Raw genomic sequence first — 27303 nt, 5'->3', positions numbered from 1 at the left:
TAGGCTACCGAAACTGGGTCGAATTCGACTCCAGCTTTCAAAGGCCATTTTTTTCCCTCCAGAATATATCACATTTTTAGCAAGAAAAACGCATAATTATTTTTAACAAGTTCCATTAACGAAAAAGAACTGAGTAAATACGACGATGTATTAAAGGAAAAACGAAAATAAAGTGCACCTGTTATTTATTTATTTTTCTTTTTTTTTTTTTTACATGTTTGTATTTTTGATTCTGCATCGGTAAAATTGAATTTGCCGGGAATCTTCCTCGAGCAATATTGGTATATTAAATGTAGTAGAATCTGAACTGGTAAGTTAATTAATGGCGATTCCTTGTTAATGAGAAACGTACATTAATGGTGGTTCCTTGTTAATGAGAAATGTACATTAATAAATTGAAGGATGTTACAAACATTATACAACATTCGTTAATGAGAATTTGACAAAGTTTCGAACGAATGCGTTAATCGCGTAATGTCCATTAAAAAGCAATCGAACCAATTAGGAAGATACGAATTGCATGCCGCGATAAAATTTTCTTCGACCCAATTCAAGCTGGTACCGTTGTAGCGGCAGTCAATTACTGAAAAATTATATCATTATGCAATAAACGAGGGATATAGAAATAATTAAATGGAACGTATACCTACGTAAATCGGCGCACGAACGAGAAGATGGAATATCGCTGAGCTTTTTACGAACCGATAAAAGTATAATGACACAAATAGTACACAGTGCGCTAGGGAGCAGTGCAAAAAACGGGGCGTAATATTGAGAATTTTTTCGCAATACGTCCAGCATCACGAAATTGGTTTCCATTCACAATTAAATCAGTGCGCGGAATAGGATAATAGAATATCGCCGGCGCGCAACGTTCCGTAGACGGTTCTTTTTTGCAAAGTTTCAGTTCGCGTAGTTTAATAGACAAACACATTACAATATCGATCCCACGTGCGCGCGCGCGCGCGCGTAGCCTCGTTGTTATTTTCGCGTTTATTCCTTTTCGGCGGGGAACAACCGCGAGACCGGATTGCCACGCGAAAACTGGGCCGTCTCGTAACGGCACTTTAAAATTAAATCATATTTTATAATGAAATATCTCGCGCGCGTCTTCCTCCCCCTCTTTTTTTTTTCTCCATTTACGTACCCGCGTTTCATGCCTGCCGAATGATGCTACCATATTTTTAACGCGGCTACATTATGCAAGCAGAACTGTTATTGCCGTAGGGAAACACGTTTTCCAGTAGCATCCTTTTTCGTTTCCAATAATATAGACGGCGTTAATAAATAAAGAGATTCATAAATGAAAAAATAAATCGATAAATGAACACGTATATTCATCAGCTGCTAAAGAGCTGCTCCCGGAAATAAAGCTGAGGCAGCAACATGAAAATGTGCGTTGACGATAAATTAAAGATCGAAAAGTTGGTATGATACTGTATCGTAAATTCAAAATGCGACACATCGTACGCAGAATCGGTTGAGATAAATCGTGAAACATTTGGATAAATACAATAACGTATTCAAAGATTTATCTGAAAGTTTATCTGAAAACCATTTCACTTTTCAATTGTTTTCTATATCTATTTTTAAAAAGATGGCTATCGCTTGCAATAATTTTATAATAATTCTTAAGTTTATGAAAAGGTAATACGCTACTACATTTATCCTTGTGTCACAAATAAACCACAAAAAAAATTAAAAATTCAACAAATTGTTGGATTCATCACTGAATTTATATACTTTACTATTTGTTTCTATCTGATTTATTAATAAATTATTTAATATTGCAAATAAATTTAATTAAATATATTTTAAGTAAATTCTTTAAGTAAATTCTTTAATTATTTAATAAAAGTTAAATATTAAATTAATTATTAAATTCACGTACATTACTAATTTATTTAGTTTTCTTTTAGAAAGAATTATAAATACGCATTGTCCTAAAAATTCAACCCTTCCTAGAAATTCTCGTCATTTTCCGCACTGTCGCAGGTCTAGCATTTAATCCATTCTAAAATTACTTGTGAGAAATAACGTAGCGTAAGTGCACTTAATGTACATTATGGTTACTCATCTCCAAGCAGAACTTGCGCGTACAGTTTGACGGAAGCAAGAAATTCTTAGCCTTGCTCTTAACAGGAAAATTTTTTTTTTTTTTTTTTTTTTAAGTTAAACTTGGAGCCGAGTTTTCCGCAACTAGAACGTCGAAGTGTTAATAGCTTGCTAAAGTTGTACACGATTAAAAACGTCGGGCTCCTTCGCGGGCGCTAAATTACTCTGTAATAAATAACAAAATCTCATAACAATATTCCTTTAATTAATTCCGACCGCCTTTTAACTTAAATCGGATTTTAATCTAGCGCTTAATTATCGGAATATCTAATATCGAGTATTGAAGACTCGTAAAAAAAAAAAAAGAAAAGACAACGAGGACAGAAGTAACGTTTGCCCGCCTTTGCATTGAAGGAACATCGACTCCAGATTGGATGCAGCTGCATAATGTAGCGCCGTATGTACTTTTTATCTTGTTTTCTATTTTTTTTATGATAGAGACGGCAGGTATAGAGGAACCCTGTATCTTTTTTTTTCTCCTTCAGTTTATCTCCCGGGTCATTGCATACGAAATGTTACGCTGGAAAAAGTTCAGCTTTACAGAGAATCGTAAGGTACTGCCTTTTTAATAATTTAGTATTGCATATCGCGTTAAATTCTTCTGCAAAAGCACACGTCACATTTCGCGAGACTCACGATTTTTCAAATTACGAATAAAAATTTACGAAAGCGTAGAAAATTGCAGGGAGAATTATTCCACGTCGTACAACATTATTCCATGATATTAAAGTAGAATACGGTAGTTCGTTGTTAACAGTTCGTTAGTTTGATTAGTTAGCGCGTAGGAACAGTGGGAAAATAGTTCATTGTTAACGTTAAAAATTGGATATTAATGTACGAAATAGGAGAAGAAGCTAAAAATATATTCCATATTTCTCTATGCAGGTATATTTAAGCTTCGATCGAAATGAGACTGTAAGGACCTTCCGATTCCGAAAATGTGGAAAAAATATGGAAAAAAACTTGTGCACGGTTCCTTGAATTTGGAGCCCCAGTAAACAACTCTGCCTCGTATCGTTTCGGAACCGACGATTTCACTGGAATTGCCAAAGCTGACTTCCAGGAAATAGGTAATTTTTTTTGAACCGAGCTTCAAGCGAGGCGCGTGAAACGAAGCGACATGAAAAATGCGCCTTGTGGCTCAATTTTTTGTTTACATTCCCTCCTTTTTCTATTACGCACTGAGAGAAAAGTCTTGGTATTTTTTATTACTATAATTGGTAAAAGAATTATGATTAGAACCTCCATTTTTATTGTTATTACGCCCATAACGTTAGTAATAACAATTATATTTACAGTTCTACATATATATCTCACAAAATATATAGTTGGTGAAAATGTCTATAATTCGAATATTAAATATGTAATCATTCAACAATAATTTATATAAATATTAAATAATCATTTATACGATTATTTTATCAATGTAGGATAATTTTGAATTTGTGACTATTATTGCATGATAAAATAATTATAATTAGAAATTCCACTTTTATTATTGTTATTGCTAATATTAATAATAATAATTATTATATAATATTTGTGCTCCTATATGCCTAAAAAAATATAATATATAATTGCATCGAAAATGACTAAAATTTATATGAATATCAAATAATCATTTATATGATTATTTATCAATGTAATTATAGTTTTGTAACTGTAATGATTACATGATAAACTAATTATCATTAGGAGCTCGATTTTTGTTGTTATTATTGCTAAATTAGTAATAATGATTATATTTATAATATTCGGTACTAAAAAAATATAACTGACACCTAAAATGACTATAATTCATGTGAATAATTAATTCTAATTGCAGATCCAAATTATTTCCAACAAATGTCTTTTACAATCTTACATAATTTTAAGTTGCATAATTTTAGTCCTCGAATTTTGATCTTCAAAATAAAAAAAATTATTCAATTATGTTAACTTTAAGCAAAAATATTAATTTAAAGCACATTGGACTTGAGAATACTAATCAAGAAAATTTCGAAGCGAATATCGATTAGCATTAAGTAATCATTATATAATTATTTTATCACCCAAATCGTCACGAATACTAAATAGTTCTCTCAATACGCAAACAAAACCTATTTCCTCACAATTTACCAGAAAATCGCCGCTACGTGGCAAACATTTCACGTACAACTATCCGATAAAGCCGTACAATCGCGAAAAATCCTTTAATTATAAATCAGATCGTCTCCTCTATCGCACGTAACCACTTAACTTAAAGATCCTCGCTTATCTTGAATTAAGGATCGTCGAAATTACGGCGGCAATTCGATCCTCGGCAAAGAACATCCCCGAAACGCAAAGATACATTTTTTTTCCTTCGGAGAAGCACGTCGCTGAACGAGCTTCGTTTCGGCGGGGTAAAAATTAATTAATTAACAATACCTTTTACGGTCGGAATCAAGCAGGCGGCGACGAGCACCAGGAATCTCATCCCGACGAGCCTCATCCCCAGGAGCCTCTCCGCAATCACTCCGGATGCTTCCATGGCTTGTGGAGGTTCGCTTACGACGGCACAAAAGCACACAGACACACTTAACACAACCGCAGAGTCTCGGACCGGATTAAGTGGCGTGAAAGAGTTGACGAACTCGCGCTGTCCACTCCGCTGGAGAAGGAAAATCTTTCTTTTTTTTTTTTACCACGACTTATCCTTGTTACACTTTTCTCTCACATATCGTACGTGAACGATGACTCGCGACACACACACGCGTGACGGTGATCTCGATCGAAAACGTAATAATTCCTTTTAAGAAAAAAAAAATCAACGCACCGGTTACGCGGTCACAATCTCGCTCTTCGCTGTCAACAGATCGTCTCGGCTCCGCTTCGCTCCGCTTCTTCTCCTCTCTCGATCGTCGACGGGCGTCCTGAGAGAAACATAACTTTGGACAACGTCGAAGTCGTCGGTTGTTAGAACCTCGATAACGCGCTTCGCTCGGTTTCACGTGAACGCCAACATTCGCGATTCTTTTCGCCGCTGTGTGATAAGTAAGAACTCCTGGCAGTATCTTCTTCTTCTTCTTCTCTTCTTCTTCTTCTTCTCTTCTTCTCTTCCGATTGGATATCTCTGACCCTGAAGGCTTCAAGTAACACGATTTCTCGAATCTTCTTCCAATCACTCAGTATCTTCTTCTTTGATCCTGAAGACTTCAAGAACGAGATTTTTTGAATCCAGAGACAACAGTCAGGTACTCCGGGTCTTTTTCTAATCACCCAATAGGATCTTCTTCTTCTTCTCTGGCTTCTAAAGATGCCGAGTACTTTTTAAATCCACAGGCAACAACAATCGAGAGATGTCTTCTTCTAATCATCCAGCGGTCTCGTCGGACGTTCGGCGAAAATTGCGGAGTCAAGTCTTACGAAGGAAGTACCGCGTGAACTTGCATGCGAATCTTCCGATCGCGCGCTTTCCACCTTCCGAAAACACACTCCGGTCGACAAAAGTCCGATGATCCTTTGGTTCCGCTCCGTTGTTTTTACTTCAAAAGCTTCGAGCAAAGCTTCTTCTCTCTACGCCCGCTTATTCTTTTCCTCGAACTCCTTAAATAGAGCGAGAACTGGGTCCAAGGATGCTAGTAATCGCTTATTCGGCTAATATCTAATGGCGCCACCCCCGTGACGTCACATCGGGAGCACGTTAGACTCGTTCGAAAACTCCACACGCGAGAACACGATATCCCGGGACGGAATCCCAGCCGCGTTCTTCCGGGGGTCCGGAAAAGCGTCGCGACGGCGGCCGCGGCGGTGCCGACGATCGAAGTACCGGCGGTTACGAAACGTAGCCGCGAATTTCGGACGTTGTACACAGCGCGAGCGGAGAGATCCGCCGATGACCGTTGACAATTCACGGCGCGAATATAGTCACGTGTCGCACTCCGGTTCGATCTATCAAATACGATCGACGTGAAGTTGCCGGCAGTGGTACACTCGCGCCAAAATTCGAAGCCGCTCGGTGGGATCGCGATTGCAGAACTGCAGAATCACGGATCGACGACGGTCGACTCCCTCGCCGGTTTCCCTCGCGAGGACGATCCTCCGCTCCTCGCGGGATATCCGTCGCGACGCGAGCCCACGGACATTCGTTCCAATCGAGGGGCTAGCGAAGCGGGGTGGCGGAGGAGAGGGTGGCGACAACGACGACAACCGGGGTTGGGTGGTGCGAGGGTAGCGAGCGGATCGCGCACAGCAGGTGGCGCGTATCCGATTATCGCGGATTCGACAACGGCACGAGACAACGGCGATGGTTCCACGACGGCGATCGCGAGCACGCGAGAAAGATTACGCGACCGGGGTTTATTATCGACACACCGATAAAGGAGTAGAGAAGAGAACCAACCACTCGCGGGACGAAGGGACGACGGACCGAGAGACGTCGCGTTGCGTGCGCCGCCGTTCACCTACGCGAAAGTGTGAAGACTGCGCGAGACTGCGCGAGACTGCGCGCGAGGGTAGGAGGCCTCTGCCCCCGCAGAGATCGACGGAAACGGCCGACGAGAGCCGAGGACGGCCGAGCGACGCACCGCGCCGCGCCGGTAACCGCCGACTGCCGCCGAGACCAGCACGGTCGACACACATTTTTTTAATGCAAACTATTGTAAATAGACACTTTAATAGTTGCCTTTAAATAAAACGACACTCAAAAATGCACCTCTCCTTCCCCCCCCCCTCTGTAAGAATAAGAGAGAAAGATGTTTATTATTATTCTAAGGCAGATCATAGAACACTTCCCTTCTTTTACATTTCTTTTTACTTACTTTTATGTTTTTAAAATATAAAAGTAAGTAAAAAGAAATGTAAAAGAAGAAAAATATATAAATAACGAAAGTAATGCATAAATAATACGAATGATATATATGCAAATTTAAAAAATTGTAAATTATGTAAAGCAAAGGAAGAAGAGAGAAAGAAAAAGAGAGAAATAACAATGTAATAAACACCACTATTTTAGGACAAGCTCTTTAAGAATATGAAAGTAAGATAATAAAAAGAAAAGTAGGAGAACAAATATACACAAATAACGAAAATGATATAAATAAAAATATTTAAAAAAAAGAAATTATAAATTACATATAACAAAGAAATAAAAGAGAAAAAGAAAGAAATTCAATGAAAATGTACTCCTTTCGCAAAAGAAATATTTCTTTTAAATGCTATAATTGGAATTATTAATTGAGATAATAATTTTAAAAGAGGGAATTGAAAATTTTACTTGAAACAATATTTTAACTTTCAAACTTGCATTAAGATAAAGGCGTACAAACGTGCGATTTTATTCCTTATAAATATCATAAAAATAATAGAAAAAAATGAGAAAATAAGGGTTCTTGAAAATAAAATTATAATTTATATATATATATATATATATATATATATATATATATATATATATTATATATATATTATTTCAGCCTGTTTTAATTTGTCAAAGCAACACTATTTAAATTGTTACTATCAAATATGAATTTGCGTATTCGTGCAAATTGCGACTTTACAAGCGTGTAACATATATTTATAAATTTATTTCCGTGTAATCTGAATGTCGATTCAAATCGGTTATTCGATCACTTTCGATAAGATACATACTTCAAAGAAAATATCGGTTCGAGTTCATCGAAAGAGTGAAGCTAATAATAAGGCCTGGAAAGCTAAAAAAAAGTCGCCTCTCGCTGCAAATATTCACGAGAAAAAGCTAGAAACAGAACTTCTTAACTCCGCTTATATAAAAGTTATAAATATAAACATAAATATCGATATAGTTTCGCAGAATATTATCCCCGTATAAAATAAATGTTTCTTTACTCTGTATATATTAAAATCGTAATGGAGACACGATAGATAAATTATTATTTCATCCTGTATGCATACTCTCTAAAACTTTTAGAATATATTGTCACTCTCTGAAGAGTGAAATCTCACCTTTAAAGATTGAAAATTGAGCCACTCTTTTTCAAGGCTCAATTTTCATTCTTTAGACTGAGATTCCACTTCAAAAAATTTAAAGAGTAGTGAAAAAATCGATTTATAACGCAAGCATACTTTTAATTTCTATTTTCAACGCATTTGCCTGTCTCAATCTCTCAACTATCATTATATATTTATCGCTAAATCTCCTTAACAAAAATCCAAGAAGGGTTTGTTACAATGAGAAAGATGACGACATTAGAATTCTAATTGACGTACAAATAATTATTGATATTTTTAATTTATATTTTCCAATATTCTATATTTTTACCTCTGTCCGTCTCAGGATCGTTATATCCAATCCAAGAAGCACAAGACCAAGGGAATATAGCGCGTGTTGGGAATGACGATTTCCGCTACGGTTATTCCGTAGTGTACGTTAACGAGATTTCTATCCTGAATTATCGAATAGCGTCAAGTCTACGATAACGTCATCGACGAATTGACGGATTTTATATAGTTTCGTAGAATTTCCCATAAAGGGCGAAATCGGAGATGCTCGACTAGTATCGCCGCCGTTATCACGATACGATGCTTTTAGTTAATTAGCGTACCAACAAGTGTCAGGCTGACACGATGCACAAGATACCGCAACTGCCGCGGAATTCCGTTAACAAGATTTGTCGGTGTCTTGAATTATCGAACGCAATTAACCGCTCGCGTGATTATGCCAACGGCGCGAATCGATGGATTTAATATACAATTCTGATAATTGGCATATATCAATCGCGTCAGATGATACCAAAGATGATATTTTAGATCTGTGCTGTCGAAGATTTGTATAATTCTGGACACTGACTTTTAATGTGTAATATCAGCATTTATTATCTATTGTCTTCCTTTTTCCACCTCTGTTAATTTATTTTAATTTTTTATAGTTTATAAATAATTGAAAACAGTTGTATTTGAAATGAGGTAAAAATTACAAAGTAAGAATTTACTAGAGTATTTATAATTTCACTGGTCAATGAATACACAATCGATCCTTAGACGGGAAAGACGCAATAATTGAAACAATATAATGAAAAATAATAAATTGCAACGATAGATTGCTTACTCAAAAAATTGTAAAATTTTAAAAATAGATCCTCACCCTCTAAATGTTAAGAAAAAGGAAGGCAACATGCATGAATACTGAACATGTCATAACGTCAAGTCCTGTTACCTCAGCACTATTTTAGATGATTAAAGTATCGATCAACTATTGTTGGTACAGTAGAAGACCATTGTAAGAATGTTTCTTTCACCATGCCATTGTTTATCACTACATTGTTTACGTAATATATTGCGCCCGTAACGTGTCAGTAAATATAACCTAATTTAACATATCCGTATATCAAAATATACCTCTCGGTCATCAATTTTATCGTATCTTATATATTATAACTAATTAGAGACATAAATTCGTATCGAAATTTGATACAATATCATTACGTCATTTCTTGATATTTACAATACGCAAGAATGTTTTTGTCACATTAACGACTTGAGAATCATAATAATAATAATAACTTTATATATATATATATATATATATATATATATATATATATATAGAACATACAGCAGAAAAATTTAATATAAAACAAAACACGCAATCAGTAGACGAGGCATCAGCAAAATACTACCTAAAAATCTAAACCCAACATTGATAGTACAAAGTTAAAAATTAAAATACAAGTTTAATAAATGATACGTATATAAATAAGCAGAGTAAGAAAGATAACATTAAGACGTCAACAATAAAAGTAAAAATGAAAGAATACAGATAATTAAGATTTATTTCTCAATTAAAATTATTTGAACTACGAAACGACTATCTTTCCTCTGCAGAGGAAAATTATGATTTTAATACGTCTCTATATATTTTATTAAATAACCGTTAATATATCTTTCGTCCGGATACATTGAAATAATTTATGTATCATGCAACGTATGTTGGCATATATATGTACACTGAATGTTTGGTATTATTTGTGACTATAATTAGTATTTATGACTATAATTATAAAGCAAGGTAAAATAAATATGATTAGGAGCTCCAGTTTTATAATATTACTGCTGTAATGTTAGTATATAGTTATAATAGTTATAATATTTATAATTGGTACCGTAAAAATATATAGTCAGTATCGAAAATAATTATAAATTAGAATTAAATTATGATAATTGCAATAATTATTTTCTCAATGTACAAACGCTATTATTATTTAGATTTAAAAAAGACTAGCTAAATAAGCCAAGAATGCATTCGACCGAACTCTGATTAAATTATTCCGATTAACTCAATTAACATGTTAAATGCAAATACCTATATTATTTTGTTGACATAGATATTAATTAATTGGTAGGATTAATAATTAATTCCTTTGCTGTTTGTTACAAAAGAAAAAAAATTCAAGGATCAGGATAGGACAGAATTATACGGTCGAAAACTTTGCCGCGAGCAATTCTACCGCTCGGACTAATTGCCGATTAAGTTGATCGGAGCTCGTCCAAAGTCTCCAAACGAGCGGGATTCAGTACGTCCAGTGTCCCCCCGAAGTTGAAGAATTCGGGGAATTGCCAGAGGGTTACCCATCCTACTTCCATTCCAAGAAATTACCAAGCGTTAACGAAGACGCGCTTTAACGTAGTTACAGGACAGTGACGAGGCTTATTATCTGTCCGCTGAATATAATACAAAAAGATTAATGCAAGTAAATATTAATTTAACATTAATTATTAAAGACAGATATATTATCATCAACTTAAATGAATAATGATATTTCATATTTCATATTTCATATCTCATATTTCATGTTGTCTTGTCGGTTGACCGATTCTGATCGCATTCTCATTGCTATCTCTTATCGTTAATCATTTATTGCCTACTTTAATTTCTCGTTCATTACCATATATTACTCATTACTAACGTTAGACTTACATAGGATTGACATCACACTCATTTCTGCTTCTCCAGAAACACACCAAGTGAAGAAAAAGTCAAACTTTATTTTGATGTTATGAAAGTAAAAAAAATAATTATTTCTCGGGAAAAAAATGTTTTATGTATACATGGACATATTTTATATAATTATATTTAATTTTATATAATTATTTATAATTATATATAAAGCATTTTTTTCCCCGGATTTTTGTTACAAAAATTTCACTATTTATTGACGTTAAGATCAAAATAAAGTCATTTTGATTTTTGGTTGATATATGTTATTGGGTTTCAATATACTCGCTCAAACTCACAGACCAAACTTTTGTTCTACATGTAACTATTCAGATTCAGAGTCTCTATCACACTCTATATATATATATATATATATATATATATATATATATATATATATTGTGTATATATATATATATATTTCAAGAACTTTGTAATTGCCATATATCTGTATCAAGTTTTGAGATCATTTTGAAGAATCAATTTCGAATTACCACCGATATACTCTAGTCAATGTATTTATTACATTTATATACAAATTGTTAAATGCATTTAAAGCATTCGATTTGTGACTTTTATCTTACTTTATTTAATTTGTCATTAAAAGTTAAAACCATCATTAAAACGTACGGAGGATAAAAAAATTTAAGGTCAAAATATTACTAATTTTTTTTGTTAACATTCTTACTATTTCTTTTATGTTAACATTTTAATAATTTTTTCTATTTACATACTAATATCTGTGTCGACTCTTTATAGACTTTTTAATATTATCAATTTATTATATCACTGTAACTATCGGCCATTTACAACAGTTTCTTTTACCGTGTCCATCATTTATTATTTTATTTATTATTTGAACTTACATTGAGTAGCGATAATCACTACTTTGACTGAATTCGTACGTACTGAATTATCTCAATGATCGTAATTTATGTGTATTGAATATTTTACTTCAGTGGCTAGATTAATTTATATCTTTCCGCAAACATTTTATTAAATGCGTTGCTTAGTATCGTTTTCCCGATCAGTTATCAATATTTTGCGGTTTTGTTTGCATTGGTCGATAAGAACAGGTTTGCGGTGTCTACGTTGAATCCACGCATTTTACGCAGACAAATTCATTGATATCTACGTGAATGTAACGTGTTATGAATGACGCGTCATCAAAATTTCCACGTGGATTGCACAGAGTAAAAATCGATGTGAATTTATTCACGTAAATTCTATATTACTATTTTCTTGTTTTATCCCCCTTTAATTTTATTAGTAATTCTATGTGTATTAAAATCTATATGAAAGTGTGCATAAAATGCATGTTAAAATTTTGAAGAAAATTTATTTTGATTTAGCAATAAAATTACGATATTAAATTCATGTAGATATCATGTCAACAAAATTTTGTTCACATATTCCATGTAAAATACGTGGATTCAGATAACGCAAACCTGTTCTCATCAGATCAAAGAGATAAGAAAGGCCAAAACCTTACTGTGAAATGTTGACGTTTTTAAATATAATTATAGGTTGTATATATAACAATCTTACCAATAAATATCCATTTTACCCAAGGGACAAAAGTCAACAAAAAATCAAAATAATTTTATTTCGATTTTTAACATTAATAAATAGTTAAATTTTGTAATCAAAAATCATCATTTTTTACCTTCAAATAAAATTATTTTGACTTTCTTTTTACTTGATGTTCTTCGGATATCAATAACTGTTTATATTGCACATGGACTCTTATTGACTATCTTGCTTCTTTTTATTGATTTATTTTCAGAGCTTTTCACACACACACACACACACACACATACACACACACACACACACACACATTTCATTATTTATTTAAAGACAGGCGTATGTTATCGTTTCAAAAAAAAAGAATATTCTTCGCATTATCGCCGCTTATTTAAAAATAATTAGCTTCGAGGAAGGGACGAATTATAAAATATGTATACCACTTTTAATAATTAAAGTTATCGAATTAAAAAACAAAACGATATTATTTTCCGACATCGTGACGATTTTTCACGTATATCACGAGTAATTGGAAATCGTTTCGCCCCGACCCGATACGTCAACAACGACATTCACATCGAAATTTAATTCGACGTGCTCTATGATTCTATTTGCGTCACAGCATTTCGCCGTGACGCACGTAAGCGGCCTCTCTCGAGTTTGTACGAATTCCATAAATATTGGCGCCAAGCACGGACGACGATAAAGATTCCAATTTATGAAGTTGCTCCATGGGGTATGAAATTGTTGCTCGCATTATATAAGTTATGTAGTAAGTGGGCAGAAGAATTTTCTCTCCCCGTTGCAATAGCATTGCAGTAACGGCTCTTTTCTTATCGAGTAGTAAAGATTTGATCAGAGAGATATTATGATTAATTGTTCAGAAGCGATCGTGATACAAAAAATATATATCAGGATGATAATTTTTATATATATATAATAAATTTTATTTTATTAATACGTACAGAACAGAAATGTGCAATATAATACATGTATATATGTTGCTATTTCATTAATTATTATTCGCAAAATTTCAACCTGGATGCATACATATTGCGATACAAATTTTGGCAGGTTTGCTAAAATGAAATATTGCGTTTAATATCTGAGTGCCTTCATATACTCATGCAACAAAATAGTCTCAATTTACGTTCAGATACAGAGGATGTACATCAAACTGATATACAATTATTAAAAGACATTAAATAGTTACATTTTGTTGGTTTATACAAATTATGGTTTATGTATTGATTTTGTTCTTTCTTTTTTTTTATTTTTCTTGTTGATCTGACTTATGTCTTACTTATTATATTAAATATATTAGTCATTTTTCGTTCGAGCTCCAATCAACATGCGTTTTTAACTTGATACTCTTTAGTGATAATAAATTTTAATTGTTTTTGATCTAATGTTGAGATAAATTCCTTCTATGTCTTGAGAAGACATTTTCTCAATCACCAGTTTTTTAATGTTAATTTGTAACTTGTTGGATAGAATGGTTTCGAAATATTTATAAATTGTGTTAATGTTTCGAATAGATTACATCAAATCTATTAATCTGATAGTGACTTTTTTTGGACATGAAGGGATATTTTGAAATTGTATGCTGAGAATGATTTCAAGGTGAAATGTACTATTTTTTGGAATAAAGATTTAAGATTGCGTACTAATTATCCATGCTGACTCTCATTCGCCCTGGGTTTTTTTTTTATTTTTTTGTTGTTGAAATATTACATTGTATTTTGAAATTATTTGAATTTATGAATTTTTTATTGTTCGCAATTTAACTATATAATTTCTTTCTAAAATTTATAAACTATATCAATCGCAAGGTAATATAATCGACGTGATAAACTCAATTTGAAAAATGGACTAAAGTACGCGAATGAAAGTAAGAATTAAAGTAAGTTCAAACACAACAAACAGTCTTTAAAATGTTATTAAAAATCATTTTTCGATTTATTTTAACGTCATTTTGACATTATATCATGATCTGTTATTTTGTTTAAGACTAGAAAAATAATTAACAAAAATTTAATTTACTAGAGAAAACCATAAGATTTGAAATTTAAAAAGTAGCAAAATTTGCGAATTGAAATCAAGGCACCTAGTTCTCGTAAGATGCATTAAAATACCCATTTGGTAAATTATATCGCTCTCTTTGCAAATAGAAAAACTAAACGGTATCGCTATCTATTGCACGAATATTCTATTGCAGCTGGAAACGGAAGATTGTTGCCATCTATTGATTTCCTCTGGTACTATGTCATGAAACTTTTTCAGTTGCACAGATATAGGACATATATTTATTTATAAATATCCAATACATACAATTAAAATTTATTTCACAATTAATATATCGCGATATATGTAAAATAAAACTTATATTCTTCCCCAAATGCATCAATGTTGTTTTATTTTTTATATTAACTGAATCTAACCTCGCAAAAATTCTGATCAATAAAACGATCGCCTCTGCCGTTGCACACAGCAACAATTAATTTGGTCTGTAATCGACGGGAAACTGTTAGCTGACGATCAAAGCAGTTTTATCTTGTAGTTTAAGCAAGTGCCTTATTTTTACGCGTCTAACTGCAAAAAGAAAAAAAACATGGGTTCGTGTGAACTAAAAATTATATTTACTTGATTTCGTGAGGGTGATGTTCACATTCACTCGTTATTCAATAACGCAAAAAATATTTATACAATAATTTTTTTTTTATCAAAATAAATGTTTCAAATAGATGAACCGAGTTTGTCGAATCCGGAAGATACAAAGCGAATTTCGAGGAGCGAAGAAGACCGTTCGTTCGACGAAGTGATTGGACATATTGAGGATTTATTGTTGGGTATAACTTAATTATTCCGAAGAAATCAATTTTTAATCGATAGAATTTTATTACTTTTTTGGATATATTTGACTTAAAAAATGTAATTTATATTTTCTTACTATTTTATTAAAAAAATTTTCTTATTTTATAATTTTATTTTAATGTAAGATCTTTTTTCTGTTTTTTTTATTTTTTAGTTTTCTGATCAATCTTTGACTCAAACTATATGATTATATAATTAATTTGAAAGATCCATCAAGATAATACAATCGACAGGATTAAAATTCTTAATTCTTTATTACTAGAATTCTTAATTCTTTATTACTCACATGAGATTTCCAGGACACCTCCGTTTCATAAATTCGCTAAATGTACAAGTATAGATACTATTTATACACATTATATTTAACAAAATTATTTTGTAACTTAAAAAAGTTTTTTAGCCTTTATTTGTAAAGAATGTATAGAACATTATCAAGGTTTATTTAATTGTAAATCATTAAGAAGAATGAAAATTACAATATATAATGTTAGAATATTAGAAACATCTCACTTAATTATATTAAAAAAAAACACTGATAGTGTAGGATCAATTAATCTAAGCTCTTAATTGATAGCTTTACGATTTAATAAATCGATCTTTCAGAGGAAGATTTTCAAGCCCTTCAGAATAAATTTTTAGAAAAGTATTGGAATGTTTTCGAACCAGTAGAAGATAACAAATTAATTTACACCGATATATTCAACGAATATGTGAGATTTTTTATTTTCATTAAAAACCTCGAAGTTCTTTAAGTTCTTGCTACCGATTTTCTGAGACGCGCTTTACATATTTCAGAATAAAGATGTGGAGGCATACATCGTGGATTATTTAAAGAAAGTCATGCCGCAGTTCACAGTAAACACTCTTTTACATCAATTAAAGTGATTATAATTAAAATATAGTCAATAATAGGAACAATTTCGGACTTTTATCTAATAATTTTCCCATTCTCGCATGCTTGCACAATATGATAAAACTCAGTGAGAAGCAGAAGCAAACGGAGCTGGAAGGTGAAGTTTTTGAGGTACTGTCAACGATAACAGATTTCTTGGCTTTTAAGGAAATGTTCTTGGATTACAGAGCGGTATGTAAGATCATTCTAATTTTTTTTCATATAGTCTATGTGTATATTACAAAAAATTCTTTACAGATGAAAGAAGGTAAGGTTGCAGATCTCAGTTGTGGGATATCTATAACATCTTTGAAATCCTATAATACCGAAGACTGCAAAGATCCAAGATAATACAAATAATTTTAGCATAAAGATGAAAGCTAGATTGAATATGAGTAAAGATGGCATAAAATGTGATATAAATTGGAAATATTAATCATTGTGTTCACTACTTATTAAATTAATGGATAATGTATTTGCAAAAATCTATATTCAGTATATCACGTACATTTATAAATAGAAATACAAAAATAATTCGAGTATCATACGGAGTCTTTCTTGCAATTTACAGAGTCTCTTGCAACATTCTATATGATCTATATAATACAATATTTAGATTTAAACCGAAATGTTGAATCTTTGAAAGTTTTTGTTTTTTATCAATTGCTGCTCTGATGGAATAAGTGCAAACTCGTTATACTTTAAATTAGAAATAAAATTTGTGAATACTTATCTATAATAAAAAGAACAAACTTTTTAAATAAAATTAACTAGCAAATATATAGACTATACTTAAATAGTCTAAAATACCCAGCAAATACAATATAATATTTAAATTTATAATCATATAATTGTTACATAACTTTAACCATGACATTATATAATTATTACATGTTTGCTGTATATAAATTTTCGATTTTAATGCATGAGAATTTCCATTTGTACGAGTTTACTGTTCGTCTCGTTTGGCATGCGATATGGTAATGTTCCCGCGAAACTCGTTAACGCTCGGGCTTGCTCTCGGAGATCGTGCAATTGCTGCTCCCTCGCGATTTTATCACCTGGTTCTACCGATCGTAATTTCTGATATTGACGATACAATATCGTCATAGTGGCCAGAAGAACATCAGCTAATGTGCCAGCCACTTCGGGTGATACTCTACGTAAGGCATTCACTCTTTCATCAACTTCCTTTACTTGAAGAGGTAACATCTTCGAATCCGCAATTGTCTGAAGGAAGTATAGTATTATTTAAACCTTCTCTCTTAAGCTGACTAGTGATCTTTTCTAAACATATTCTTATCTATTTAGTTAATTAAAAATGTACTTACTCTGAGCGCGCTCTGATACTGCTCATTGTGGAATTGATCGAAGAAAATCATAAGGTCCCTCAAAGTATAAAATGAAGATACTACTTCTGAAGGCGCTTGAATTGCAATGTCCTTGTATCTGAAAAGATTTGTGATAATCATAAATATCAAGCTTTTTATAAATTTTAAAAAATTTGCATGATCGATGCAAATTTCTTTAATCGTATAAATTATACCTTGTACTGATATCCATCGCTGTGGTTTGTAATCGTCCTCTGAGAGATCCAGGCGGTCCTCTTTGACTAACAACTTGTGTCAAAAGTGTACACATCAAACTGAGGACCTTCTCATGATTCCTAGCTAAATCGTACATCATAACTGCATCTTCCAGCAGACCTTTCCTATACAATGTTTCGGCACATATGTTTATCACGTCATCCGTATTGATTTGGAATTGATCCAAGATCCCTGGAAGTCTGCGATCTTTGTCAAGTTTTCCGACTAACAAAACACGGTTTGCAGGAGAAGCATCTACTACCATTTCTGCGGCAGACGCGGCGAACATATTACGGTCGTATGGATCCTTCATACATCTAAAAGCAAGACGTCAATGTGATTATCATATTTATAATTTAACGATTGATTTATACAAATAAGAAATTAAGAATCATACCTCAATAAAAATAGATAATGAAGGCTCTCTTTTGGGTCTGATGATTCAAATCTTTTAACATATAATAATATCAATCTAGCGAAATTTAGTCTTTTCGCTGGCGGCTTATCGGCAGGATCTACGCTTATCAAAGGTGCTAAAACGCTTTGACTGACAGCCAACAAATTATGTTCGTGCATAGCAGCTGCCAGATGGACAGCATGCGGTAAATGCCTTGCTCCAGCACCCGTCGCTAAGAATTCTATCGCTGCTTCAAACTGTCCGGTCAAAAACAGCATTGAGAAGTACAAAAACGGCTGTTCGTGTGCGTGATAATAAGTTTCTCCTAAAAATGGCATTGATTAAGACTTCTAAAAATCTAAAAAACATTATCGGTTATCTAAAAAAAAATTAGTATTACCATATATTTCTGAAATTGTAGTCTGCAGATAATCCAACGTAAGTTTATTCTCAACGTCTGCCTGATCTCTCACTTGGCATAACTTTAACCACAAGTAATCGTCAGCTGTGGATATCACTTCGGAGTGGAAATCATCCAACTCGCAAGGAACCAACGCGCAATACGCTGCTCTCTTGTAAGGATCAGTGACGGATCGTACTTGTTTCCTATAGTGCAATTTTAGGATGGACTCGGCCCGACTACTTGGACGATGTTGCTGATCATCGCAAGCTTCCTCGAGAGCCGCTTTAAATTCCGGGAATTCCGTGCCGCATTGATTTAGGCATTGCAGCGCGGCTTTGTAATCTCCAGATCGCATACAGTAATATACTAACGACCACAATGGTTTGTCTTCCATCTTAGTATCCTCCAAATCTCTCAGATTTTGTACTTTGACACCCACGAAGCTCTTAACCAAAGGTATAGTGCCCGGAAGACCCCCTCGTTTCGCCTGCACCAAATTTTCGTTAATTATGGAGTTCATGAAATCTCTATATCGATTTTCCAAATACTTTCTGGCTTGTGAGACAATTCTCTGTTCGATTGCGGAGCTGCTTCTGGATTTAATTTGATCTCCTCTAGGTGTTGGCGGGATATCGACCATACACTTTACCATTTGCCACAGATCCACAATTTTCTTGTCGTTAAAAGACTCGGAAGCTTTGTGGAACGTGTTAAACAAACTGGGCCGCGTAACACCTTTGAGCACATGATCGTTATAAATCTGCAATTCCTTTACATAAGCAACTTCTATGCTGGAGAGACCACTAATCATCGAACCGGCTAATTTTGTACGCTGCGGAGCACCACGCAAATCCACCAGTTCACCGGATGGCGCAGTCATGGCGTTTATTATCTCAAAACGCATTTGCTTCCATTCACCCAGCATATGTTCCATTTGCTGAGCTCTTGTAAGTTCAAATGTCTAAAAGAATATAACCAATATTAATCTCTCCATGATATACAGATATATAGATATTTAATCTAGACATATAGATATTTAATTATTATTTTACATACGTCCTTATGGACCTGTTCAATGATGGAAAGAATCGCATTTTCTTTTTCATTCCTGAGATAACTAACAATGTCGGTATCTGCAATAGGATCTAATGGCTCAAATGTGCGTCTCGCACTGAGAGAATTTAATTTCTGCGAAATCTGAGATAAATCTACTCCTCGGGAGCCTAATAAAACATGACTGAAACATTTATCTTTATATAAATGTTGTTTTTCAGTTAAGGTAATCGGATAATATAAAGCATTTTACAAGAGCTACAAATGATGCTGCATAACACAATGAATCATTTCATTCTTACATTAGCAAACAAAGATATAATAATTGACTGTCTTACACTGCATCAATTGTGTTTCTTGCTGCGTGAAAGCACTATGAATGTTTTAGAAGGATATACATGACACAGTGTAATACTAATAGTGTAATACTAAAGTGTTTAATATTAGCAAACAACAAAGATATAATGATTCACTATTATGCAGTATCAACTATGGCTGTATTCATCAAAATTTACTGCTAAGACTAATCTATAGTTTATGTCACGTATACTATAGATTTTCAATATTGGCAGTAAATTTTGGAACACAGCCTGTATCTCTTGCTGGAAGTACAATACATCACTTCATTCTGAATATATTAACACAATGGCTATGTTTGGCAAGAAAGAAAATTAATCAGCACTTAGTGATTCTTTAATATGATTCTTATACTTAGAGTGAGATTCATAGTCCATTCTTATTTTAAGACCATCTTAAATAATATCTAATGCTAACGCAGTTCTCTGATTGATCTTATGATATCTTAAGACTGTACTTAAAACTGTACTCTCAAATATAAGAATCAACTATGAATCTAGCAAAGAGCTAAAGGCAAGAATCAATTATATTAAAGAATCACTAAGTACTCTAACCGATTAGTTTTTTCTGTTGAACGCTACCAATACAAATGCTGTAAAGCATTTTTTGATCAATTTATAAAATTTTTTCTTTTAATTGACTGATCAAATATTTCAAAGCATTCATAGTAAGACTTTGATCACAACCTCTTGCACTGACAAATAATAAAATATAATGATTCACATTATTGATGCTTTCTAACAAGAGACATAATGTAATAGTGAATCACTCAGTAAACCATTACATTCTTGTTGTTTGCCAATATAAGAACGAAGTGATCCACTATGTTACAATGCCATTTGTGTCTCTTGCTAAAAACGTCCTGTCATCTGAGTACCTACCTTGCTCAATCATTTCATCTTTGTTTAAAATTGATAAATAACGAGAATGTAGTGATTCATTGTGTTACACTGTATGTCTCTTGTTCAAAAGTATGTTTAACATGAAGTCTACAAAAAACTTATCATATGTATCCAAGAATAAACCGCTGGGATAAACTTACGCTTGTGCCTCGTTATCCTGTGTGCTTGTTTGCGTAACCCGAGACCATAGCTCATTGGACGCCTCTAATATTTGTCGTAAATTTCTTTCGACCTGCGGCAGATCCTCATTTCCCTCAACGGTTGCGGACAATTGCTCTGCCGATCTCAACAATTCGCTGAAGCCGGAATCAGCGGCCAGTCGGGTGGTATCGGCGGGCAACATATCCGCGTGACCGATATCGCCCATACTCCTAACCTAACAGTTTTGCAAATTTAGGTTATTGCAGCCGGCGAAATGTTGAAAACGGATTTTATCTTATAAAATCACGCGGCAAAAAGACCGAACCACGAAATACAAGTCGCAAATGTATTTTTAGAAATCACTAGAAAATATGTCAGGGCTGTAAGCCGTATAAAATCAATCTTTCCCTAATCCCTAGACCAGAGAAAAGTCTGGGGCGCGATTGTGTAACTGCCTTTATGCTTATCTTATAAAGCCGATTCTTAATTGCAAGCCGATCGCAATTTTGTTGCGACAGCCAATATGAAGCGTTGATTTCAAAATCCAAGTTTCAGATTGGCAACTTGCGATCGGCTTGCAACTACTATAGAACCGAATTATATTGTATATGGGATGCGTTCGTTTATGCAGTTACTGCCGCAGATGTCGTTCGTTTATTTTACCTGCGAAGTAAAGTCATTAGATTAAGTGTATGGCGAACTGCTGCCATTTTGCCTCCATGACGCGCGATTATTCAAAACTTCAGTCTCTTTCGCTACGGTTTTTGCAATTTTCAACACAGCAACCATTTTCGATAATAATAGAATGTATATATATATATATATATGTGTGTGTGTGTGTGTGTGTATATGTATATATGTATATATATTGTATTTATCATTATATTTTTATTACTCATAAATTCTCGGATAATTATTTAGAAGACGCCCCTCACTTTCAATTTTAATAAAATTATGCTCATTTGTTGCATTTTTGCATGAAGAATCTGACAGTAAAATGTCATGGCTTATAAGCTTTAAAGTTGACGACATTATGGTTGGGAAATCTATTACACCGACTTAATGCAGCGCTATATATACGTATTTTTGTCTGTATTTATTTAGAATCGTTATTTCACCTCCGATATTAGATTATATCAATCAATGCATTTTTATTCAAAACGAAAGCTTGCTCTGCTTCTTGCTATATGCGAAAAGTTATAAACCCCTAAATGATGAAAGGAAGGAACGATTTGAATAATTAATCGATCATTAATAAGGTTCGCGATGACTTTATCAACAGTCAATAAAATTCATGGCGGCTGTACCAATCATTGATTAATTATTTTTTATATTATCATGTCAATTATCAACAAAATTAATTAATTTAAATTGTTTAAAAAATCAGTAAAATATAGAGAAAATATAATCAATTAAAAGATAATTAGATGAAAAATTTTAGAAGAATTTCAAAAGTTAAAATTCCAAATATTGCAATTTCAAGTTTTATATTATATTTTTTTTGTCGCTATAATTTACATTAGTAGAAGCAAAATTGCAACTATAATAATATATTCCAACAAAACACACACACTCACATATTCAATATGCAAACGCAATACACAATAAGGCATAAATTTTTAACAATTATTTATTATATAATACGTACACACAGTACGCTCACAACTCTGTGTCTAGTGTAACTTTATGTTTAATATTTTTAACAATTTAAGTCGTTATATATTTATAAAACCAATTTTCCTGGAATAACTTTAAGCGATGCGTGTTTATTGAAAATTACAAATTTTGTGTGGGAAATGCCGCTCAAGTACAACGACCATCCGATACGTGCGATTTAATAGAAGTAAGCGGTCATTCTTCTTCAAGGCTGTTCCTTTGTCATGCTCCTCGGTCAAGTTTTCGCCGTGTAGACTATCCGTCGAATCGGCCAGGGCTGTGCTCTTACCACAGTGACCTCAAAAGAAAGAAAAACCTTACGAGGTATCTGACGAAGATCAACATCGAAATGAAGAATTCCGATTTCATTACTATTGTGAGCTACTTTCACTTGAAAAATTCCCTCCGAAATTTGACAAAGGATAAAAACCTTCGCGTACTTCATTTGCGACACCCTGTAGAAAGAAACGGACGGGATGATAGGGCGAATAATTAAGAGCGGTATTAAAAAGACGCATAAATGTGTGTGATCGTCTGATCCCATTCAAGAAACACACTAAGTCAAGAGAAAATCAAAATGATTTTATTTTAACTTCACGAAAGTCAAAATGATGATATTTTTTATTACAAAATTTAACTGTTTATTGACGTTAAGAGGAAAAATAAAATTATTCTGATATTTTGTTGACTTTTGTATTTTTCCTCAGGCACTGAAGCTCTGGTCTTTCACCCGGTAAAGTTCGACGAATAAAACTTTGAGGGGGATCCCGCTTTATTTTCGTCAGTTTTCAAGTCGGGCTCTGCGTCTAAGATGCATTCTCGATTGTCCCTCTCTCTCTCTCTCTCTCTCTCTCTCTCTCTCTCTCTCTCTCTCTCTCTCTCTCTCTCTCTCTCTCTCGTATTCGCGCGATGGAAACTTGAAGACAAGACTGAGGGAGTTGGGGAGAAAGGAATCGCGCCTACGATGTCTGCCGAGCATAATGCGCCAGTATGCGTTTCCTCTCTTTTCCGCCTTGCCGGTTAGAGACGACCCGACTTCTCCAGGCCGCTTCTACTTCTCCTTCCTTTTCTCTTCACTCCGCAAGAATTCCTATTCAGTGAGATTAACTTATCTCCCGATTGCACTGGGGTGGCCGCCTTTGAGAGAATCGCGCTCAACATAGATTCCACGTGTGGAGCGGAGTTCTATAAATAATTGATAGATAATAAAACTAGGAAGAAAAACAAACACGAGGATGCGCGTTTTCCATTCGTATCACCGTTTGAATCGAAAGTGAAGTTTCATTTCTTAAATAAATGTTAGATATATGATATAAACCTATATACGAGATAGAAATAAATATTACATGATATACGAGTCGTACGATAGTGGGAAAAAAAATATTAAAAAATGGGAAAAAAAACATTAGCTAGATTATATATATAAACAATTATTTTCGCGATTCGCTTTATGCTTGATTATTCTTACTTTTAACGTTGCTGGGAAAATCATTAATATAGCAGCGCAACTTGGCTTGCATGATTGCATCGTGAAAGAGTGCAGGTTCAAGTTACTCGCTCTTCCTTCCCTTATGATACAGCTGATAAGTCATCATACGTACGTAATATAGGCATCGTGTCGGGACGTACACATGGCGTGTCGTAAAAGCGACACGCAGCTGGACGGGAGAATCAAGAGACGGGACGAGAATTGAACGTTATGGGAAGCCGTATTAGATTATTTATTTTTTATGAATTCGCGGAAATCCATTTCACGTTCCAGTAGTGATAGAAAATTAGATTTTACAAAATTTACGGCGTGGAAAGACGTGCGCATATTCGTGTAACCTTTTAACTGTACGGCCGTCTCGTTTCCCGACTGGAAATTGCGCGATAAAGAGAAAGGATTAAACGGAGAAAAAGCAGAAAGAAAGAGAAAGAAAATGAGAAAAGAGAGAGAGAGAGAGAGAGAGAGAGAGAGAGAAAGGATGAAGAATGAGAGAGAAGGATAGAGAAAACAAGAGAAAAAGAGGGGAAGAGAAAACGAGAAAGGATGAGTGAGAGAGAAGAGAAGAAGGGGAGGGGGAAAGAAGCTCCAAAGGAAAGTAGAAAGGAAGGAGGAGAGGGGAGGAGGGAGAATACTACGACGCGAGTATCGACTGTAGTATAGTAATAGTACTATGAGTCAGTCACACCCACGAGCCGGTTGTGGGTTCAAGATTTTTTCTCTCTCTCTCTCGCATCTCTTCTCGTACGCACGCACGCACGCACGCACGCACGCATGCGACTGCGCCACGCATCGGCACGAGGTCACGCGTATCGTATCGTATCTATCCGGCCTTGTCTTACAGCGCTCTAATCCCGCACTCATTGCGCTTGTAACGCAGCAGCGATAAGAACCAGAGTATGAGCGTGGGAGTTTTCGAAGCGTCGCGCCCGGATAATCGGCGGGAATCGGCCGTATCGATCAGGACCGTAGCATCGATAGCGATGGGAGCTAACAAAGTTAGCGAACTTGCTTTCTGCACTGTGGATTTTCTTTTTTTTTTTTTGTCTTTTCTTTTCAATGGGAGTTTTGGAACTCGATGAAATTGCGACTGTCGTCGAATGTCTCTTTATTAATCGAAACACTCGTCATTCTTATAAATCTTAGGAAATAAATCATCAGAAATTTCGTTTCTCTCTTCCTCAAGAGATTGGATACCATAATTTTGGCTCGTCATATTTTTCAGGACTTGCTTGAAATAAAATGATATCTATGTATCTCCTTCTATCTTAAATAAATCCTAAAAAATATGACAAAAGTTATCGAAACGAATACGATGTTTCAATTTTTTATTTAAGGGATTCCTTTTATCCCAGGGTTCCTCGCGACCATAAACCGATCCTGATCGCGCGTCTCGGTTGAGTGCTCGAAACACCTGACGAAACGTCCGCGGCGATGCACTGCGATGCACGATGCAACTGATAAATACAGAAGTGATGGGAGGGGCAGGACGTACACTCGGAATGTATAATATCAGAATGTATACGCGAATTCCCGCGCGAACGTACGAAAGATCGCCTTTGTGCGGACGACCGAACGGAACGGGTCAGCTAGTTCTGTGGAAGGTGCATCTTAATCCTTCCTCTTTATTCGTTTTCCAATCTACGATTTAGCACGGGAAATGCGGGCGAGTCTCCGTCATCGAGAGTTCACCAGTACGAGACGATCGGGAACGTTGAAGGAAAATTGTCTCGTGTTCATTTTTACAAACAGAATTATGCCTGTTTCTACCAATGTAGATTAACTTTCTTGATTTTACCTACTTACTTTTTCTATGTCTAATAATTAGAAAAGCGTAAAAAGTATTCTTTAAAACTGTAAGTTTTAATTGTATCTTACTCTATAGAGTGAAATCTCACTCATAAAGATTAAAAATTGAGCCGCTCTTTTTCAAGACTCGCTCAATTTGTATTTTTTAAAGTAAGATTCCTCTTCAAAAAATTTAGAGAGTAAATAAAAATCTACATTGATAAAAATGAACATCGATTTGTTAAAATTAATTTACTAAAAAATTAACTTTAATCTCGGTTTGATTTGCCCTAATTCTTTTTCTAATTCTCAGAACTAGAAAAATTGCAAAATTTCAAATTTATATAACAATTCTTTAATTCACAAATTTCTAATTTTTAAGATTAAAAAGTATACAATTTTCTTTTATTAGAATTAGAAAAATATAATTTTTTAATTGAAATTCTTAGAAAGGTAAAAAGTAACTTGAACCAAAATTAAAACTAATTTACAATGATAGAAATGTTGAGCATCAGTGAAAATTGTCGAGGCGACGAGACCCGAAGTCGGAGCTGCAACCGAGGGCCCCGATGCGGTGGCGAACTCACGTGAATGCGGCCGAGTTCTTTGTGATCAGAGCTCGACTGAGAAACCGGTTCCATTGGCGGAAGGCCCCCCCCCCCCCTCTCTCTTCGTTTCTCTCGTTCCGCCAGGCGAACCGAATATGAATCGGCCCGTTTCAATAGACGAGGGCCCCGTCGACGCGGCGTGTACGCGCGTAAACTGGTTATCGCTGATCGTATGTAATCGACATGCGGACGACACGCGTCCGCGGCGGTTGCGTATCGATAAACGCATGCACGCAGATGCAAGAACGGTGTGTCAACCCTCGTCTCTCTCTCTCTCTCTCTCTCTCTCTCTCTCTCTCTCTCTCTCTCTCTCTCTCTCTGTTTCTCTCCGTCCTTTTCCTCTTTTTTTTCTCTTCACGCCAGATTACGTAAGCGGGATGAATGTTCCGGGGACCCGTGCGCACTCGTGAAGCTAAATACAATATTTAGCAAGAAAAATATACTTGGAATATTTAATGCAATTAAATCGCATAAATTAATTACCTGTATATATACACATAAAAAATTGAAAGAGGATCTTATCGATGATTACCACGATTAATTGGAATCAATATAACGAACGCGACAACGAACTCGAGATGCGAAG

At 34.4% G+C, this 27303-nt stretch overlaps 3 protein-coding genes and 1 long non-coding RNA gene across 8 annotated transcripts in view; 2 read left to right on the top strand and 2 right to left on the bottom strand.

Moving 5' to 3' along the window:
* Positions 1-6659, bottom strand: part of sns (sticks and stones) — a 319941-nt gene extending 313282 nt beyond the window's left edge. For 2 of the 5 annotated variants that reach the window (XM_011069976.2, XM_011069977.2), the window contains exon 1: positions 4525-6656. In XM_011069976.2, the coding sequence (XP_011068278.1) occupies positions 4525-4627 (103 nt within the window). In that variant the 5' untranslated portion in view covers positions 4628-6656. Of the gene's footprint in view, positions 1-4524 lie in introns of all 5 variants that reach the window. The other 3 variants (XM_087407788.1, XM_087407789.1, XM_011069978.2) reach the window with 3 other exon arrangements.
* A 7884-nt stretch (positions 6660-14543) lies between these two features.
* LOC105154441 (ADP-ribosylation factor-like protein 2-binding protein) lies at positions 14544-16885 on the top strand. The gene is made up of 6 exons (XM_011069975.2): positions 14544-15189; positions 15319-15423; positions 16052-16158; positions 16244-16329; positions 16430-16532; positions 16599-16885. The coding sequence occupies exons 1-6, from the start codon at positions 15186-15188 to the stop codon at positions 16689-16691; spliced, it is 498 nt and encodes a 165-aa protein (XP_011068277.1). The 5' UTR covers positions 14544-15185; the 3' UTR covers positions 16692-16885.
* On the top strand, positions 15422-15706 carry LOC147909156 (uncharacterized). The gene is made up of 2 exons (XR_015545730.1): positions 15422-15505; positions 15603-15706. It is a non-coding gene; the product is annotated as an uncharacterized LOC147909156 (long non-coding RNA).
* LOC105154440 (nuclear pore complex protein Nup93) lies at positions 16814-21564 on the bottom strand. The gene is made up of 7 exons (XM_011069973.2): positions 21179-21564; positions 19783-19963; positions 18724-19687; positions 18324-18648; positions 17887-18243; positions 17672-17789; positions 16814-17570 (listed from the first exon to the last, which is right to left on the bottom strand). The coding sequence occupies exons 1-7, from the start codon at positions 21403-21405 to the stop codon at positions 17259-17261; spliced, it is 2484 nt and encodes an 827-aa protein (XP_011068275.1). The 5' UTR covers positions 21406-21564; the 3' UTR covers positions 16814-17258.
* Between the last annotated feature and the right edge of the window lie 5739 nt (positions 21565-27303).

The sequence above is a fragment of the Acromyrmex echinatior genome, chromosome 7, assembly GCF_024713525.1.
Source record: "Acromyrmex echinatior isolate Ae372 chromosome 7, ASM2471352v2, whole genome shotgun sequence".
Classification (NCBI taxonomy): Eukaryota; Metazoa; Arthropoda; class Insecta; order Hymenoptera; family Formicidae; genus Acromyrmex; species Acromyrmex echinatior.
This window is presented reverse-complemented; position numbering and strand designations above follow the sequence as displayed.

Coding starts and splice junctions, on each gene's coding strand:
- LOC105154441 (XM_011069975.2), top strand. Junction 16,159..16,243: donor CCGATATATTCAACGAATAT/GTGAGATTTTTT, acceptor TACATATTTCAG/AATAAAGATGTGGAGGCATA. Junction 16,330..16,429: donor ACTCTTTTACATCAATTAAA/GTGATTATAATT, acceptor GATAAAACTCAG/TGAGAAGCAGAAGCAAACGG.
- LOC105154440 (XM_011069973.2), bottom strand. CDS start 21,405: ATGGGCGATATCGGTCACGCGGATATGTTGCCCGCCGATACCACCCGA. Junction 18,244..18,323: donor CATTATCTATTTTTATTGAG/GTATGATTCTTA, acceptor TCTTGCTTTTAG/ATGTATGAAGGATCCATACG. Junction 17,571..17,671: donor AGTATCAGAGCGCGCTCAGA/GTAAGTACATTT, acceptor TACTTCCTTCAG/ACAATTGCGGATTCGAAGAT.